This window comes from Pongo pygmaeus, chromosome 17, assembly GCF_028885625.2.
Source record: "Pongo pygmaeus isolate AG05252 chromosome 17, NHGRI_mPonPyg2-v2.0_pri, whole genome shotgun sequence".
NCBI classification, from domain to species: domain Eukaryota; kingdom Metazoa; phylum Chordata; class Mammalia; order Primates; family Hominidae; genus Pongo; species Pongo pygmaeus.
The window spans coordinates 23,114,009-23,132,530 of NC_072390.2; the positions used below are offsets into that span (position 1 = coordinate 23,114,009).

The 18,522-nt window shown below is 44.3% G+C and overlaps 1 protein-coding gene and 1 pseudogene across 5 annotated transcripts in view; one reads left to right on the forward strand and one right to left on the reverse strand.

Annotated features, from left to right (window-relative positions):
* Window positions 1–18,522, reverse strand: part of PIEZO2 (piezo type mechanosensitive ion channel component 2) — a 480,117-nt gene that overhangs the window by 40,702 nt on the left and 420,893 nt on the right. For all 5 annotated transcript variants that reach the window (XM_063653383.1, XM_063653380.1, XM_054461214.2 and 2 more), the window contains 3 exons: window positions 7,006–7,065; window positions 4,456–4,622; window positions 3,572–3,738 (listed from right to left, as the gene is read on the reverse strand). In XM_063653383.1, the coding sequence (XP_063509453.1) occupies window positions 3,572–3,738; window positions 4,456–4,622; window positions 7,006–7,065 (394 nt within the window). The remainder of the gene's footprint in view (window positions 1–3,571; window positions 3,739–4,455; window positions 4,623–7,005; window positions 7,066–18,522) is intronic.
* LOC129019002 (microtubule-associated tyrosine carboxypeptidase 1-like) lies at window positions 13,438–17,012 on the forward strand (annotated as a pseudogene).

Consider the following 18,522-nt stretch of genomic DNA (forward strand, 5'->3'; position numbering starts at 1 on the left):
TTTTAACCAGTTGTTTTTCCTCCTGAATTGTGATTTATAATATTTAATTTCTTAATGGGGCATATTGTTCATTGTTATGCAGTTAAAAGTCATAAAGATGGGATTCACCTATGTTTATTTTATGAAAAATTTATTTTCAATTCACCTTTGAATATTCTCTGAGGCCACTGATTCAGAGTTTGGTTCTAGAGCATCTTTTCTCAAGCCAGGCTCACATGTGATACTCAGGAGGCCTATAAAACCCTTGAGATTGTATGAAAAAAATTGTATCTTTGTATGATTTTTCCCTGTGGGAGACTATATGGCTTCATGAAATTTCAAAAGAGGTTCATTAAAAAATGTCACCAATTACTGTTAGTGTCATCACAAATTAATGAAGAAAGGCAATTCTATTCATTACGCATTTCGCTTGCCACACTTGGGGATTCAGGTAACAAAAAAAATCTCTGTATTACAAAATGAAGCAAGAAGGAAGGTTAAAAAAAGGCATTTGAAAAATTTTACAAATCGCATGATGGGGCAGCATATTTTCTCGAAGAAAGACGTAAAGGTGCAATATTCAAACTCAACACTGCGCATGTATGTGATCGTATTCTTCACCACGCGGGAGGAAATGATTCCAGTTGAATATGATCATGACTTTCGGTTAAGTTCACTAGAGCTGTCTGAGCCTTTTATTTTAGAATTTAAAAGTAATAAAGACATAGTTTGGATGAGACCCAGTCCATATTGGATATATACAGAGCAGTATAGTCCAAAGCTGAGAGCGGTGGGATGCGTGTGACTTACGCAAAAATAAATGAACAAATAAAAGAAACATCATTTGGGACATGTAGGTGTAGAGAATCTCAGCATTTCTTTCATCCTATCATTCTCTTGGTTTTTAAAAAAGGGTTGTTTGATCATGAATAGTTCCTACAGCGGGTAGATTTAGAAATGTTTAGATTCCCCAATATCCCTTCATTCACCCTGTAACTAGGAAGCAGCACCAGTCAGCATCTCGAGTGCTCACCACATTTGGACAAATCTTGGCTCCCCACCCACCCTGCTGCACAAACCTGTAGGCTTTCAAAGACTTGCCCATGCAGGGTCCCTCTAGGATTAAGGGAGGACCTAGCTGGACTACTTAAGAGCTTAGGTAACATGGAGCTAGACACGGATTTTAAGTTTTAGCATTAAAATGAATTAAGTACATTGAATTTAAAGAGAGAATGATTCAGTTTAAATACAATGATCAATAGATAGGGAGACAATTGTTACAATAAGAACGAATTGAATACATCTGGAAGCTTCTAAATAGAACAGTTATAATAGCTTTCAAAAAGTAAAAATAAAATTCAAAATAAAGAATGACTTTTTGTCTGAATGGAATCTGTCAAAGAAGAAGACAGAAGCTCCCCTTTCAAAATGTTGATTGTGGGAGGTTTTCAGGAAGACACAATGACGCTCTGGTAACACTCACCAGTGGAAGGATATGATATTAAATGTTCTCTTTGTAACTTTGATATTACTAATGGTTTCAGAAATTAATAATTGAGAAATGTGCATATTCTTGGGTAGAAAGACACTGAAAAAGAAAGTTTTATGATGACACAGTTTTCTAATAATCAATTATTTTATTCTATGAATTAAAACTTTAAACCAAATCTCAATTAGGAAATAAATGTTTGACCTTGAAATCATAAAGAGTTTCTGTCCTAAATGTTTCTTCTTTCCACAAAAATATACAATAATAGATGAAATATCTGTGTCTTTGGAACTCATAAATAAGCGAAGATTATTAACCAATTAAAAGAAAAATGTAGTCTCTTTTATTCTCCTTCAAAAGACTAAAAGAATCAATACCCATTTTAGGGGGGCAGGCGGGGATATACCCATGCACAGTGTTATCTGCACGAATATTACTTCTAAATCAATCTAGGCATGAATATATATATTTTAAATTAGACTTAGCATCTTATTTTAAAACTTGGATTTTTACTAAATATATGTATATATTTTACTGTGTATATATATCACAAAGATCTTTTCATACCAATAAACATGGAGCTACCTCAATAATAATTATTGGGTAGCAAAATAATAGGCATAATTAGAGAGGCTCAAATACAGGAATGCAGCAACAGTTACTTAGCACTTTAGGGCAAAACTTTTTTTTTTTTTTTTTTTTTACCCACATTCCTCACTCAGTTTGTAATTCCAACATCCAGTTGTCTGTTTTGGGTTTGGTATCAATAAAATGGTCTCAGCTCCCTCTCCTATTTCATCTGGAAATATATCCAGCATTTGTGAAAGACAAATACTTTTCCAGGTCATTAGTGCCTTGCTCTAAAGTGTGACTCTAAAGCCATCCAGGAGTTTCTGACCAGCCGTCAGAGACACCAGTCTCTACTGTCCTCCCCAGGGCAAGCATTTTAGGAGGTAATGGACTTATCTCAGTTCTTCCTAGGCTCAAAGCATTTAGGGGATTACTCTTATCTTTATATGCCTCTCCCAGAATAGAGCCCAGGGCTTGGCACAGAATAGCTGATACTCAACATGTTTAATGAAAAACAAAACATGAATGTTCTCAGTGATACAATTCTTTACCCATGAAAGTGGCTATAAGGTTAATTCATTTGGTCTAGCGCTTCACCCTAACAAGGCGATTTTTCCTCCTAAGACCGGGACTTCTGCTTTAACTTAGAATCTAGCTCTGTACAATTGTTATCAGCTATCTAGAACACTGTGATGCAAAGAATTCTGAGGCCTTTCTGGGACAGGCAGTAAGTTGGGCTGCGGCGCAGGAAGAGGCAATGAGAGACAGCATACTAGGGTGGCTGAGAGCTTGGGTTCTGAGCTAAACCACATGATTTTGGATTGTGGGTCCGCTTTTATATACATCCTAGCTGTGTGACTTTGGGTATGTTTCTTAATCTCTCTGTAACCGAATTCTGTCTTTGCAAAACAGGGATAATAATAGCATGCATCTCGTAGGGTCTTAGAGGATAAAATGAGGTAACCCAGGTACAGTGCTTAGTGCTGGCCCCTGGCGAATCCATTAGTACTGTGTCGTCCGACAATCCTGTTGTGAAACAATGCATACAATAGTAAACTCAGAGAAGATGGAAGCTAACAGAATACTTTTTGGGAATTTTTATCATAAACCTTAAGATAACAATTCTGAAGGGAAAGATCAAGGATAGCAACAGAAGTAGAAGACCCTAATGTAGAAGACACTGTGGATCGGCTATCTTGAAAGGCACTAAAGATGTCCCACAAATAATAACTTTGGGGTTGGGAGGGATCATTCTTCCTTGCCTCCAGCCTGGAAATCTCTATACTGTGCCTTTGGGTCACACAGGTATAGCTAATAGTGTCTTACTGATATCTGCTTTTATCTGGTTTCTTCTAGGCGAGGACAATGTTCCTTATAGTTTGTTGTACATGTAGATGGCGACAGCTGGAAGAGGGTGGGGGTCCATGCATGGTTTTGATGAACTTTCACCTCACACATTCATTTCTTATATTTGATGACATCCACCTCATTTACCTTTGTCAAAAGTAAACCCATTGTTAGAAAGTGAAATACCTGGAGATACTGTCATGTGAATCTAAACTATCCATCCTGTTGGCTGTCTGTGCACCTGAAGCAGCTCCGGGATGCTCGTCAATGGTGTCCAGTCCCGACTCTCTGGAAAGGTTCATGATGTGGTTCTGATAGTACATGTGGATGCTCTCCCGAGTTGGAACATTGCCCTGAGGAGAATGAGACATTGCCACAGTTCTTATGGAGGCATCTACCTGTATAGCCACCTGGCATTTCTCAACGCAGACAGCTTTTCGTACCCATGCATGCCGGGATAAGGATTAGGACCATGCTAGGAAAGTGGGGATTCATGTCAACTCATTTCATAAGTGGTTTCCAACATTACTAGGTAGATCTAAGTAAATGTCTTCTTATAGGTAGATAATTTTGCCAAACCATAGTAACTTTTCAAGAAATGAACTATTATTTTTAAATACAGTCTTTAAATCATAGATTTTGTTATTCTGCGTATGTCCTACTTTTTCTTATAAAAAAGTTTTAGATCAAACTTTCCAGACTTCAGTGTTCAGGAGGGAGAAAAAAAACACCACTTTCTACACTTTCTAGACTAAAACTATAATTCTCTATTAGATATAGGGATATAGAACAAAGCAAAGTCTGTACACCTGCAAACTGTGGTGAGGGGAGGGATAGGATGAATAAAGTTGCCATTCTGTGATGTGTGTGTGTAGGTGCATGTGCATGACATTTAATTATTTTAATTCTTAGTGTGGAATAGATTTAAATATACAGAAAAGCAAAGGGGTTATGCCACAACTGCCTGGAAAGAAAGGGCTTTGTCTTATCCTACCTGGAGTTTTGGACATTGACTTTTAATGTCTTCTTAATGTGGGAAGGAGCAAAAAGAATTACACCAGCAGTGTTACCTTCTTAATTTCTCTGGTCAGCATGCATCGTTCAATTCTCAGAACTGTAGATATATCAATATGCTCCCTTGAAATGGAGTTAAGCCAAGTAGTGAAACTGTCCACTGTTGCCAGAAATAGGACCCAGGTAAATTTCAAAATATTAAATATCCTCTTGATGATGTTATCTAGGAGGAAGAAAGCCAACAAGATGTTAAAGGAACGAAATACCATTGATTTTGCTTTTCCGTAGCTCTGCGATGTTTTACCAAAGCTGGACCTGGCTCTTGGCCTGTGCATATAATAAGGCATATGACTCAGATACTCATCACGCACAGAGGAGAGCTGCCATGCAGGCAGCTTTTGTGGGGCTTTGCACACTCGCAGTGGCAGACCAAATCAGGATAGAACTTGTAATCTTTAGTGGAAATAGCAAGCAGAACGGCTCCCTATGCAGCTGACCCTTGAACAACATGGGTTTGGACTGCGTGGATCCACTCTACGCGTGGATTGTTTTCAGTAAAAGGAACTCCAAACGTGCCTGCCTCTTCTGTTTCCCCTTCCACCTTCTCTCCTCCACGTCTTCTGCCTCTGCCACCCCTAAGACAGCAAAACCAACCCCTCTTCTTCCTCCTCCTCCTCAGCCCACTCAAGGGAAAGATGACGAGGATGAGAGCTTTATGATGGTCCACTTCCATTTACTGAATAGGAACTATATTTTCTTTCTGATTTTCTTCATGACATTTTCTCTAGCTTCCTTATATAATATGTGTATATAGTGACATCTGATGTTCTGTGTGACAATTTCCCACCTGTGCTGTCACTACCCTGGTGACACCCAAACCTCAAAACCATGTCACACCTAACAGTCTTCCATGAGGTACATTTAGGAAGCAAGGAAAAGACAGGGTATCTTTTGCTGAGCAAGGAGGCACAGGAAGAGAACGGCCGCTGCTTGAAGCTGAATGAAGTGAGTCACTGTGGCTACTGAACAAGAGATGCCACGAGCACCTATGTTTCCCTCTCCATCCCTCCTCACATCCTGTACAAAATCTCAAGCAAGGTATGTATTTCTCACAATCGTTCAGATAGAGTCTCTAGCTGCTCTGTGTAGACATAAAGGGGAAGCTTGGCTCTGGAGGATGAAAGGCTTGGAGTTACACCCATCAATGAACTTTAGCAGCTCCTTATATTTTCGACAGGTATTTTTCTCATATCCACAATTGTTTTCTTAGAAATGATGAAGATGAACATTATTATGGCATAGTTTTGCTACAGTGGGCCTGATGGTAAGGCTGCAGCCACTGCACTGGAGACATGAATCACAGGCGCTTTGTGAACCTGGGTGACGACTCACCAACACGGAAAGTGAGGACTCGAGTTTAACCACAGGGGCAGTAGGGCACAGTGGTTAAGAGCACACACTCTGGATTCAGACTCCTTGGGTTCAAATCCCAGCTCTACTCTTTAGTGGTTATATAGGCTTGGTTAATACAACTAAGAGGTTAAGTCGATTAATCTCTCTCTGCCTCAGTTCCCTGTTTTGAGAGAGTTAAACAAGTTAATATACTCCAAACTCGAAAAAGTGCCTGAGAAACAAGACACGTGATCTGAAGTGTTGGCAGCTGTTCGGTGTGAGGCTTTGCAGCAATAAGAGTGTCCAGGTCCACATATATGTGTGTCCAATGACCTAGAATTGGAAGTCTGGGTTTGAGGACTGGCACGGTGGAGGGCATTAGGTGGCCTTCAGTAAGTCTCCTTTCATGCCAGCAGAGGGCAGACTTGGAAGCATTTGTGTGGGGACACAAAGAGCCTGACGCCTGGCCTGCTGATAGATAACCGCATAGGCAGTCCAAAGCAGACGAAGAAATAACCACCTAGGCGCTCCAAAGCAAATGAAGAAATGGCATGATTAGAGAGGGCTAGAGAGCATCGAGTTCATTTCATTTGGAGGCTTTGGCCTTTTTCTCTTCCTGCATAAAGACACCTTCCTCCAAATCACATACTATGAAGAGCCCAAATGGCACTGTGGCTGGACCTGGAGTTAGAAGACAAGGGTTCTATCCCTGACTCTCTTACTTATCTGTGGAATCCAGAACAAGTCACCAACTCACTGAGCTTGGTTTTCCCCTCCTAAAATGAAGAGTTTGGCCCTAACCTTCTAGAGTATCTCTAATTTCCCCAGTCCTACTTATCTCTCATTTACCTCCTCCTCTCTGTGTTTTTTAAAAATAATTGCCCGTATTTTTTGTGTGTGCCTTCATTCTGATGGCTTCCATGGGACATTAAGAATTTGCTCCCTAAAAGCCTCTTTCATAGGTGCTTGCATAAAGGAATTTACAAACTGACACTAATTCAACATTTTATCCAACTGCATAAAGTCCAGACCTGCTTTTCAGAGTCATTTTGCAATTTCAGTGGAGATGAGATTCCAAGGGATACTGATTATTTACTCATAGTCCAGAAAACAGTGTTCAATTCACGATTTTTCAGGCAGCCTTCCATTTATACCATCTGGGCAGGTATCATTTTCAAAGTTCCCACAGCTCATATTTGTCTTTATTTTGTTACCTGGTCCATCGGATTTCTTTTTGATTGGTTCATCCTCCCGGTCTTCCCATTCCACAGGACCTGCCAAGTGTGTTCAATAAAGATGAGTTAAATTCCATTTAGGGTAAATTAAATGCCAATGTTACTCTTCTAGATTAAAAGGAATTTTATAATTAACTCTAGGACATTCTGTCTATTTCAAGAGTTCCTCAGGAAAAGTTGTTAGAATTCATAGCTCTTAGATTATTTTACTCCACGCCAGCATAAAAATTATGTAAACCAAGGATGTGTAAACTACATTTGCTGGTGGGTACTGGCCAGTACTGGTGGGCTGACTGTTGTCAAATGGCCTGTGAGTTCAGAATGGCTTTTATATTTTTAATAGTTGAAAAATCTAAAGGAGAATAATATTTGGTGCATGTGAAAATTATGTGAAATTCAAATTTAACAGTCATGCCCATTTGTCTGTATATTATCTATAGCTGCTTTTGCCCTATAATGGCAGATTTGAGTTGCAACAGAGACTTCATGAATAGTAAACTTTAAAATATTTACTATCAATGCTGGGTGCAGTGGCTCATGCCTGTAGTCCCAGCACTTTAGGAGGTTGAGGAGAGAGGATAGCTTGAGCCCAGGAGTTTGAGACCAGCCTGGGCAACACAGTGAGACCTCGTCTCTACAGAAAATCAAAATATTAGCTGGGTGTGGTGGTGCGCACCTGTGGTCCCAGCTATTTGGGAGGCTGAGGGTGGGAGGATTGCTTGAACCTGGGAGCCGTGATTGTGCCACTGCACTCCAGCCTAGGCAAAAGAGTGAGACCTTGTCTAAAATAAATAAATAAATAAATAAATTTGCTATGAGGTTCTTTATATAAAATGTTTGTCATATCTTAAAATGACATAGATTTCATTTCATTTCATAGCCTCTTATTTAAGGCTAAAATGGTCAGATCTAGCAAATGAAAGTGCAGGATAGCCAGTTAAATTTGAATGTAAGATAAACAAGGAATTTTAAATTTAAGAACATTTAAAAATATATTTAGGAGAGATAAGTGCAGATTCCTTACAAGCACGTATTGTGTCATGGTAAGGTCTGGGATTCTGGTGAACCCATCACCAAATGGCAAACATTGTACCCAACAGGTAATTTTTCAACCCTCAATCCCCCTGTCCCCAACTCTCCCGCATTTGATAATCTCCAGTGTCTATGACTGCCCTCCGTATGCCCATGTGCACCCATTGCTTAGGTCCCACTGATAAGTGAGAACATGAGGTATTTGACTTTCTGCATTATTTCAGTTAGGATAATGGCCTCCAGTTCATCCATGTTGCTGCAGAAGACATGATTTCATTCATTTTTATGGCAGAGTAGTATTCCATGACATATACATATATATCATTTTCTTTATCCAGTCCTCCGTTGATGGACACTTAGGTTGATTACATATTTATGCTATTGTGAATAGTGCTACAATAAACAAGTGAGTGCAGGTACCTTTTTGATATAATGATTTTCTTCCCTTTGAATATATACATAGTACTGGGACTGCTGGATTCAAGGGTAGTTCTATGTTTAGTTCTTTAAGAAATCTTCATTTTTTTGGAGGTGTTAATTTTATTTATTTGGGTACCAGTGATTGATTCCAAATAAACCTTTTTACAAAAAGGATATAAGGTGGTTTAGGGTTACATATGAAATATAACAGGATAACAGGTAGATGAGAAAGTAAAATGAAAAAATCAGGTTAGGAGACACAAAATAGACCCAGGGATGAGGCTAGAATATTTATAATTTGGTGTTGATGCTGTCATCTGATAGAGGATGTTGTTCATACTGTTGCTCTGAGGAAGTACTTCTTGAGAATTTTCAAATAATGATGTGAAGTTTGAGGTAGGTATCTTAAATCTTCATATTTTTAAAGTATAAGTATGTTCCATGAAATATGTCCAGATTATACTTAAGCTAAACATTATTTGTTATGTTAAAAACTCAAACTGGGCTTCATATATATATAAAGGATATATATATGTATATATGAATATATGAACATATGTGTGTGTGTGTGTGTGTGTGTGTATATATATATATATAAAGCCCAGGTAACATATAGAGAGAATATATATATCATATATATATTCTCTGTGTGTGTGTATATATATATATAATATATATATCTCATGTATATATGTCCTATATATATTCTGTGTGTGTGTGTGTGTGTGTGTATGTGTGTGTGTGTCTCTCTCTCTCTCTATATATATATATTTTATATTTATATATATATATATATATATATATATATATATATATATATATATATATGAGTCAGGTCTTGCTCTGTTGCCCACATTGGAGTGCAATGGTGTGATCATAGCTCACTGCAGCCTTGAACTCCATGGCCCAAGTGATCCTCCCTCCTCAGCCTCCCAAGTAGCTAGGACTACAAGTGTGCAACACCACACCTGACTATATTAAGAAAAAATCTTTTTAGAGATGTTGCTCGGGCTGGTCTCAAACTCCTAGGCTCAAGTGATCCTTCTACCGCAGCGTCCCAAGTTGCTGAGATTACAGGCGTGAGCCACAGCTCCTGGCTCAGTTTCCTGCATTTTATCTGGTTACCCTATCTAAGGTCATTCATCATCTGACTCCAGGAATCTTCTCAAACTTATTTTCTGCCATCCTCTTTACTACTGCTGCTCCACATCTGGTCTTGACCAGCTACGCTGACCTGCTCTTTATTTTTTATGCATGGGCTTGCTTTCTTCTGCTAGAATGTCAGGCTGTGTGCAAATACTCCCTTCTTCATGGAGCGTTCCCTGAAGACATACTTAGCTACAAGAAATCCTTTCTCCCTCAGGTCCCACATTACTTTATCTCTACTTTTTAAAATGGAACTTTGCAGTTTTGATATCATTAGGAATTTTTTCCCTATACTTATCTTGCCTACCAGTTACAATGAAAGGCTTTAGAACAAAGAAGTCTAGTAGGAATTTCAGACCCACTACTCACTGAATGGCTGTGTGACCTCAGGCAAGTTGCTTCTTTCTCTGGGACCTTATTTGCTCCTCTGTAGAGCAGGGATAATAAAATGACCCTGTGCTGTTGCAAGGATTGAATTAGTTACTACAGTATACATAAGGCACATATGACAACAGCTGGCACTTCAGAAGAATGGGATCTATGTGCTTCATCTATCTGGAAGACATGACGCCTCGTACCAAGAAAGTGCTGAGTAAATATTCATTAAAAGAGTATCTTTAAATTATTGCTGTCTTTGATTGGTAGGTTAAGAGTGCTGCCTGTGCACAATAAATAATCTTCATGACACAGAGCAAGGAGCTATTTTCAAGATGACCAAAGAACAAATTTTTGTAACTGATCGAAACATTCCAGAAGGACAAATGTCTGAGAACAGCAAACACAATTCTGAAAAAAAAAGGTAGTGAGAGGAGTTTGCCTCACTAAAAATTAAAACGAACTCTATAGTTACTAGACTCAACAGTATGTGGCACTGACCCAGAGCGAGACAATACAAGGGAAGATGAAAATACAGAGTCTGAAAACACACCCGAGAAGAAAGAGAGCCTAACACTGACAAATGAGGCATTTAAATCCAGTAGGAAAAGGATGAATCATCTTAATAAACTGGAATAACGTAACTGTCTATCCATCTAAAAGTGAACAAATTAGATCTCCACTTCATAGAATAAAAATTTAAGATGTAGCCGGGTGCGGTGGCTCATGCCTGTAATCCCAGCACTTTGGGAGGCCGAGGTGGGAGGATCACAAGTAGACCATCCTGGCCAACATGATGAAACCCGGTCTCTATTAAAATACAAAAAATTAGCCAGGCGTGGTGGTGCGTGCCTGTAATCCGAGCTACTCAGGAGGCTGAGGCAGGAGAATTGCTTGAACCCGGGAGGCGGAGGTTGCAATGAGCTGATATTGTGCAACTTCATTCAAGCCTGGCAACAGAGCAAGACTCCATCTCAAAAAAAAAAAAAATTAAGATGTAAGTAAAATTAATAGAAAATCTGGGAAATATCTGCATCATATTTGGGAGGAGAGACTTTTTTTTTTTTTTTTTCTGAGGCAAAGTCTCACTCTGTCACCCAGGCTAGAGTGCAGTGGTGCGGTCTCAGCTCACTGCAACCTCCACTTCCCAGGTTCAAGTGATTCTCCTGCCTCAGCCTCCCAAGTAGCTGGGATTACAGGTGTGTGCCACCATGCCCAGATAATTTTTTGTATTTTTAGTAGAGACAGGGTTTCACCATATTGGCCAAGCTGGTCTCGAACTCCTGATCTCGTAATCTGCCTGCCTCGGCCTCCCAAAGTTCTGGGATTACAGGGTGAGCCACCGTGCCCAGCCAAGAGACTTTCTTAAAAGCAAGATGGAAACCTAGAAACTGCAAGGGGAAATTTAGACCCATTTGACACAAGAAAAAAAATAAAAATTGCTTAGACCACATATACCATAACTAAATCAAAATATAAGTCTTGGGTTGGAAAAAACATCTGAAACATACAAAAAAGGAATAATCTCAAATTGCACTGAAATTGGCACACTGGTCTAAAGTTTATGGAAGAAGTCTGAGCTAATGTATTTAAAACTACAAGAGTGGATGAGAAAACCTAGGGGGTGAACATAAATGAAGAAGTTTCCATAGACAAGTCCTGGAGTATTACAGTGTTAAGGGAGATAGGGATGACCAGCGAGGCAGGAGGAGAACTAAGTTCGAGTGTGTTTGGAAAACCAAGTGGACAGCATGTGTCCAGGATGCAGTGATTTTTTTTTTTTTTTTTTTTTTTTTTGAGACAGAGTTTTGCTCTTGTTGCCCAGGTTGGAGTGCAATGGCATGATCTTGGCTCACCACAATCTCTGCCTTCCGGATTCAAGCGATTCTCCTACCTCAGCCTCCCGAGTAGCTGGGATTACAGGCATGCACCACCACACCCAGTTAATTTTGTATTTTTAGTAGAGATGGGGTTTCTCCATGTTGGTCAGGCTTGTCAAACTCCAGACCTCAGGTGATCTGCCCACCTTAGCCTTCCAAAGTGCTGGGATTACAGGCGTAAGCCACCGCGCCCGGCCTCCAGGAGGTAGTGATTAACTGTATTGGGTGCTGATCAATATGAAGGCCATTGCTGGTCATTGGTGACCTTGATCAGATCAATTTGGATGGAGAGCTGGGAACAAAAGGCTAATTGGAGTGGATTTAAGAGAGAACGGGAAAGAAGGAACTGGAGACTGGGTATAGATGACTCGAGGTATGTGCTGCAATAGGAGCAGATGGAGGAAGATGTAATGGGGCTGTAGCTGGAGGAGTGTGGGTTCTAGTGAGGGTTTTGTTTTGTTTTTTAAGATGGAGAAATAGCAGCAGGTGTTTATGCTGATGGAAAGACTCCAGTAGAGAGGAAGAGATTGATGATGTAGGAAAGAGGAGAAACGCTGGAAGTGAGTTGCTGAGCAGGCAAGGGAGCTCGGCAGCTGGAGCCTCTCCAGGCAGTCTCTGGGGGGAGACGGGATTGGACTGAGTCCTGGAACAGAGTTGGGGTGAGCGCCCTGACACTGGCCTTGGATGACCGCTCGAAAGATCCCTCAGATAGGGGACAAGCCAGAGATTGGCTTGGATTTGCTGAAGCTTCCCTCTGCTCCCCAAAAGCAGATTCCAATTTGGATTTCAACAGATGGCTCAGAGGAGAGAGGGTATTCTGGGGGGTACTGGCGTAAGCATGGGGCCCTCAGACATTGAAATTGACTGAGGAAAAATGGGCAGGAGGATGTGGGTAAAGCTAGGTGGGTGGGCAGGGGTGGCACTGAGAAGATGCCATAGGCAGAAGGCAGCCCCTGAGGCCTTCTCACCTACCTAATCAGCCCAGGCAGCTGTGGCTGCACTGTACCACCTCCCAGATTAAGTGAGTGCTGAGCACAGAGATTAGAATCATGAATAAGGGGCTCAGTCCTTGCCTTCAGGAGCTCAGGCTGACAGGATTCCAGTAACCACCATCTAGGTTGGTGTTTAAAACTCTTGCTTTCCGCTGGACACGGTGGCTCATGCGTTTAATTCCAGCACTTTGGGAGGCTGCGGTGGGAGGATCACTTGAGGCCAGGGGTTGGAGGCTGCAATGAGCTATGATCATTGCACTGCACTCCACCTTGGGTGACAGAGCAAGACCCTGTCTCAAAAAACAAAAACGAAAACAAAAATGTTTTCTCCTGGCCCAGCATACTTGGGTGAGTCTGCTGGAGGCAATGGATGCTGCAGCCAATCAGACCCCTGGTAGCAGAGCCTGGGCCCACCAAGGGCCCAGCAGAGGCAATGTGGAGTACAGGGCCTGCTGGTCCTCTGGTCACACCCACTCATGCTGGTCTCCACATGCCCTTCTGTGTCCCCAGAAGTCGACAGTGTGGGGAGTTGGAGTGACCCCGCTGGATGTGACCCCCAAGACAGAATGGTGGGGGACTCGGGGGCTCAGGCGTATGATCAGGTGCCCACCAGCCCACCTACCAGTCTCCTGTCCCTGCGTCATAGGCTGAAGCCCTCAGACCGAGATGGGTCACCGCTGTATCCCTGGTCTCAGTCCCTGGCCTTGCCCCTGGCTCTAGCAGTCCCCCCAGCACTGTAGCCCCAGCCTGAGCAGCAGCCTTTCTCACAGATGCACCTGGGCCACCGTGGCCACATGCGTGGCAGCGAGAGCACCTACTCTGTAAACAGTACTGGCCGGCGGGGGCGTGGCACCCTGGGACGGCCTCCACCTGGACGGCGACGGAACCCAGGTGGGGGCACCCTGCGGCCTACAGCCTCCCTGCCTCACATTGCTAAGACTCAAAGCGATGCAGACCACAGTGCCAGCAAGAGCCCGTGCATGTTGGTGGCCCTGCGGCCAACCAACGTGGACCGTGAGGGAGACAAGTTCTTTCAGTCGCATTACACCTACAATCCACAGTTCGAGTACCAGGAGCCCATGCCCACGGCTGTGCTGAAGTACTGAGAGGCCTCTGGACAGTTCATCCATCAGGCAGTTGGCATCATTGAGGCTGTTCTGGAGAAGTTTGGAAACCATGAACACTTTGAGGCTGCCACCGGGAGGCGGCTGCTCACCAAGTGCCAGATATGGTCCATTGTGCGCAAATACATGCAGAAGGAGGGCTGCGTCGAAGAGGTTGTGGTGCAGCTGAGTGAAGACCTGCTGTCCCAGGCAGTGATGATGGTGGAGAACAGCCGGCCCACATTGGCGGTCAACCTGACCAGAGCCCGCCAGTACTGGCTGGAGGGATGCTGTGGCATGAAATAGGTCAGGGTGTGGGTATCCGGGCGGATGGGTTGGCATGAAAGGGGCCTGGCAGCTGGGAGGCGTGGGAAGGAGGAGCTCCACTAACTCCCCCTTTTGTTTCTCCCCTGTCCCTCCCGAGGTCGGGGCTTTCCCTTCCTGAGCAGCCACCTCCGCCCTCTGGCTCACAGAGGTAGGCCAGAACATGCCTGCCCACGCTCTGGGCTCGCCTTCATCTCTTGGTCCTTTCGGGTATATTTTTCTCTCTCCACTTCCTCTCCGACTTCTCTCGACAGTGGACAGGCCAGAGGGAGAACGCTCAGGGTCCCACCAGGCCAACCACCACGCGGGCTCTCCAGGGTGGATGGAAAGCCAGATCCTGGGAATGGACTTCGCTTGAGGACACACGGCGCCTGGTTTAGGAGGCGACTGGCCAGGCTGGGCAGGCGGGTGCAGGGCACTAACCACTATTTCTATCTGTCTGTCCCTCTTCCTCGAGAATCCTGTTGCTCTGGACAAGAGGTGGTTTTTACCGGGGGCATCAGCGTGACTGTTCAAAATAATATGGGCACCCAGGATTTTGCGCAGGTTGTATATGTATTCTTGTGTTCAGGAGGGCTGGGGGCAATGTCGGTTCGGGAGAGTTCATGCACGTGTGTGGGTGCGTGGGTGTAGAGTGGTGGGCGGATGGGTGGGAGAGGATTCATATATGTGAGCAACTGTGGATCCTTGGGTGCGAGTCCACCGGAGGAGGGGCTTCACGCTGCCTGGGGCTGGAAGAGCTTGTGTGCGAGCCTGTGTTCGGCAGCATGAGGATGGAAGTGTCGCGGCCAGAGCGCCGGCCAAGTGGAGCAGGGCCAGGGCTGGGCTCGCAGGCGGGTCCCCGAACGCCCCGCCCAGCGCTGCCTCCCTTCGCCTTCCCCGCAGGCACCCACTACCTGCGGGGCGGTAACAACGCGCGCCAGCCGTGGCACAACACGGAGGGCCGGCTGCGGTACGGGCTACGGCCGGCGAACCCCACGAGGAGGGCCTGGCCACCCTGCACAGCGTGCTGTTCCGCAAGCAGCCGCCACCGTGGCGCGCTGCGCGGCTCTACCATACCAGCCGCCACGCTGTGCGCATGTCCTTCCGCCAGCTCTTCCAGGACCTGGCGCGCTACGTGCGTGACGCCGACGTGCGCTGGGAGTACTGCGCGCGCGCGCCAAGCGCGGCCAGACAGACACCCCGCTGCCAAGTTGTTTCAGCAAGACCAGGTGTACCTGAACGGCATCCTGTGCATTCTGGGACATCGCCAGACCATCGATTTCCCGCTGCTGACCTCACCGGGCAAGGTGTCCTATGAGGATGTGGACCACCTGCGGCCCCATGGGGTGCTGGATAATACCCGGGTACCCCACCTTATGCAGGACTTGGCACGCTACCGGCAGCAGCTGGAGCACATCATGGCCACCAACCGGCTGGATGAGGCGGAGCTGGGTCGCCTGCTGCCCGACTGATGTAGGTTGAGGGCTGCAGACAGAAGCCCTGGACAGAAGCTCCAGATGGGCCCCCAGAGCATGAAGCTGTTTGCTCTGTGCTTCCACGGCCTGGGTGTTTCTTGGGGGGTGTTGGGAGGGCAGGAGCATTCCTTGAGAAGGAGTGGCAACATCAAAGGGTTTGTGTCCCTTGTTAGCCTCCCTGGGGCCTGGGGACCTGCAGCAGCATGTCTGGCAAACTGAGTCGCCCTCCTGCCTCCAGCTCTCTGTTGAGCAGAGGGAAGGCATGGGGGCAGGAAGGGAGCTGAGCATTGATGGGGATGAGGGTGGTTTGGGAATAGAAACTTGTTCTTGCATGAGATGGCTTTGCTTGTCGCCGTACTCCAGTCTCTCCCTTCCCTCACCTGTCCCCTTGGTGCTCCTTCAGCATTCGTGCTGTCTGCCTCTCACTGGGTCCTGATGGGGGCTGGGATCCCTTCTCCTGGGGTGATTGATGGCCTGAGCCTGGGGTCTGGTAGTAGAGACCCAGCTGGTCTGGGGTGTGCTTTCCAACATTTTGCCTCTCTCACTGGTCATGTATTTATTCCATATTAATATGGTCTACTTCCTGTGGCTGGGAGCAGCAGCTCCTGAAGGTTCCATGGCAGGGAACAAGACACTCCTTCTGGAAGGCACCGATTTTCCTAGCCCCACTCCCATTACACGCACACCCCCCCGCCCCTCCCCCCCCCCCCCACACACACAGTGATTCAGGCCTTGTGAATCAAACCCAAGAGCTCCCTTGGCCCTGTCCCCACTCCCTCCACTGGCCTATGCTTTTCCTGTCTTTGCCCACACCCTCACAGCTGGTCTCTGGCAGAGGCTGGCATAGCCTAGGAGCAGCTGCAGTTGTGCCTGAGGGACAGGCCCTAGAGTTTGGCGGCCCAAGTCCTAAACCCCTCCTGGACCAGGTGAGGTGCAGAGCGCCTTTTGTGTAAGTTACTGGTCAGAATCCTCACTAAGCTCCCAGTCCAGAGGGAAGCCAGACAATTAAAACAGTAATGACAAAAAAAAAGAAAAAAGAAAAAAAGGGATAAGAAGCCTGACATAAATAGCATGAATTGATAAGAACAAACAACCCGACAGAACGATGCGGGAAAATGCTAAAAATGTTTAAATCCTAGACTTGAAAAGAAAAAATCGCCAACAAAATGCGAAATAAAAATGCTCAGTTTAATTAGTTAAGAATTCAACTACATTCAAATGAAAATAAAAGCCATTTGTCATCCTTAGAAAGAAAAATGATAAAAACAGGAGTAAAATCCTGTGGCGTGAGGCTAAAGGAAATTGGACACTCTTGTCCCTCACATGGAGGAGGGCAAAGTACTAAAACCTTTCAGAAAAATATCTATTAAAGTAAAAACAGGCACACTCTAAATAAGTCATCCCACTTTTGCGAATCTGTTCTGTGGAAAATACATGTTCTTCCTAACCTTTGCTAAGCATTTAAATACACTCATATGTATTATGACATATAAATGTTTGTGCAGTGATATCTATTACGGCACTGTTCATTGTGGCAAAAATCCGGAAGCAACCTTATGTCCATTGAGGGTGAGAGGATTGAATAAATTATGTATATCTGCACTATGGAATATTTTGCAGCTATTAAAAAAGAATAATATGATTTTATAAATAATTGGAGAAATGTTCATGACATTGGTAATGAAAATGCAAGAGTAATTTGTAGAGCATGAACTTATTAAAAAAAAAATAGGCCAGTGCAGTGACTCACGCCTGTAATCCCAGCACTTTGGGAGGCCGAGGTGGGCGGATCATGAGGTCAGAAGATCGAGACCATCCTGGCTAACACGGTGAAACCCCGTCTCTACTAAAAGTACAAAAAATTAGCCGGGCATGGTGGCCGGCACCTGTAGTCCCAGCTATTTGGGAGACTGAGGCAGGAGAATGGCGTGAACCCGGAAGGCAGAGCTTGCAGTGAGCTGAGATGGCGCCACTGCACTCCAGCCTGGGTGACAGAGCAAGACTCCGTCTCAAAAAAAAAAAAAAACCAATAAAGGAAACCACCTGCATACACGTGTGTGCATATGAGAAATGAAGTGAAAGCGAACACAACATACTGTTAGAATTTGTAACCTTAGAGGACAGGATTTTGAGGTGACTGGGTTGGGGCAGATTATACATGTACCTCTTTACTGTTTGACCTGTTCCAGCAATTGTGTATTAATTTTGTCTTCTTAAAGCAATAAAGTAAGATAAAGTTACTAAGATGTATCGGGGGAAGAAAGGTCAAAAAGAAGAGACTTTGTAATTCGAGTTCCATTAGAAATTATGTTTTCCTTTTAATTTTTTAATGCCTTTTATATTTCACAAGCCATCTATGGATACATTTCCTTTGTAAAGAAACAAAATACAGGCCGGGTGCAGTGGCTCACGCCTGTAATCCCAGCACTTTGGGAGACCAAGGTGGATGGATCACTTGAGGTCAGGAGTTCAAGACCAACCTGGCCAACATGGTGAAACCCCGTCTCTACTAAAAATACAAACATTGCTAGGCATGGTGGTGTGTGCCTGTAGTCTCAGCTACTCAGGAGGCTGAGGCACGAGAATCGCTTGAACCCGGGAGGCTGAGGTTGCAGTGAGCCGAGATCACCCCACTGCACTCCAGCCTGTGTGACACAGCGAGACTCTGTCTCAAAAAAAAAAAAAAAAAGAAAAAGAAAACACAACAGATGAGCCTTATCTTTAATCATACCACTTAATCTCCACTTTCTCAAGAAGTAACGGCTGT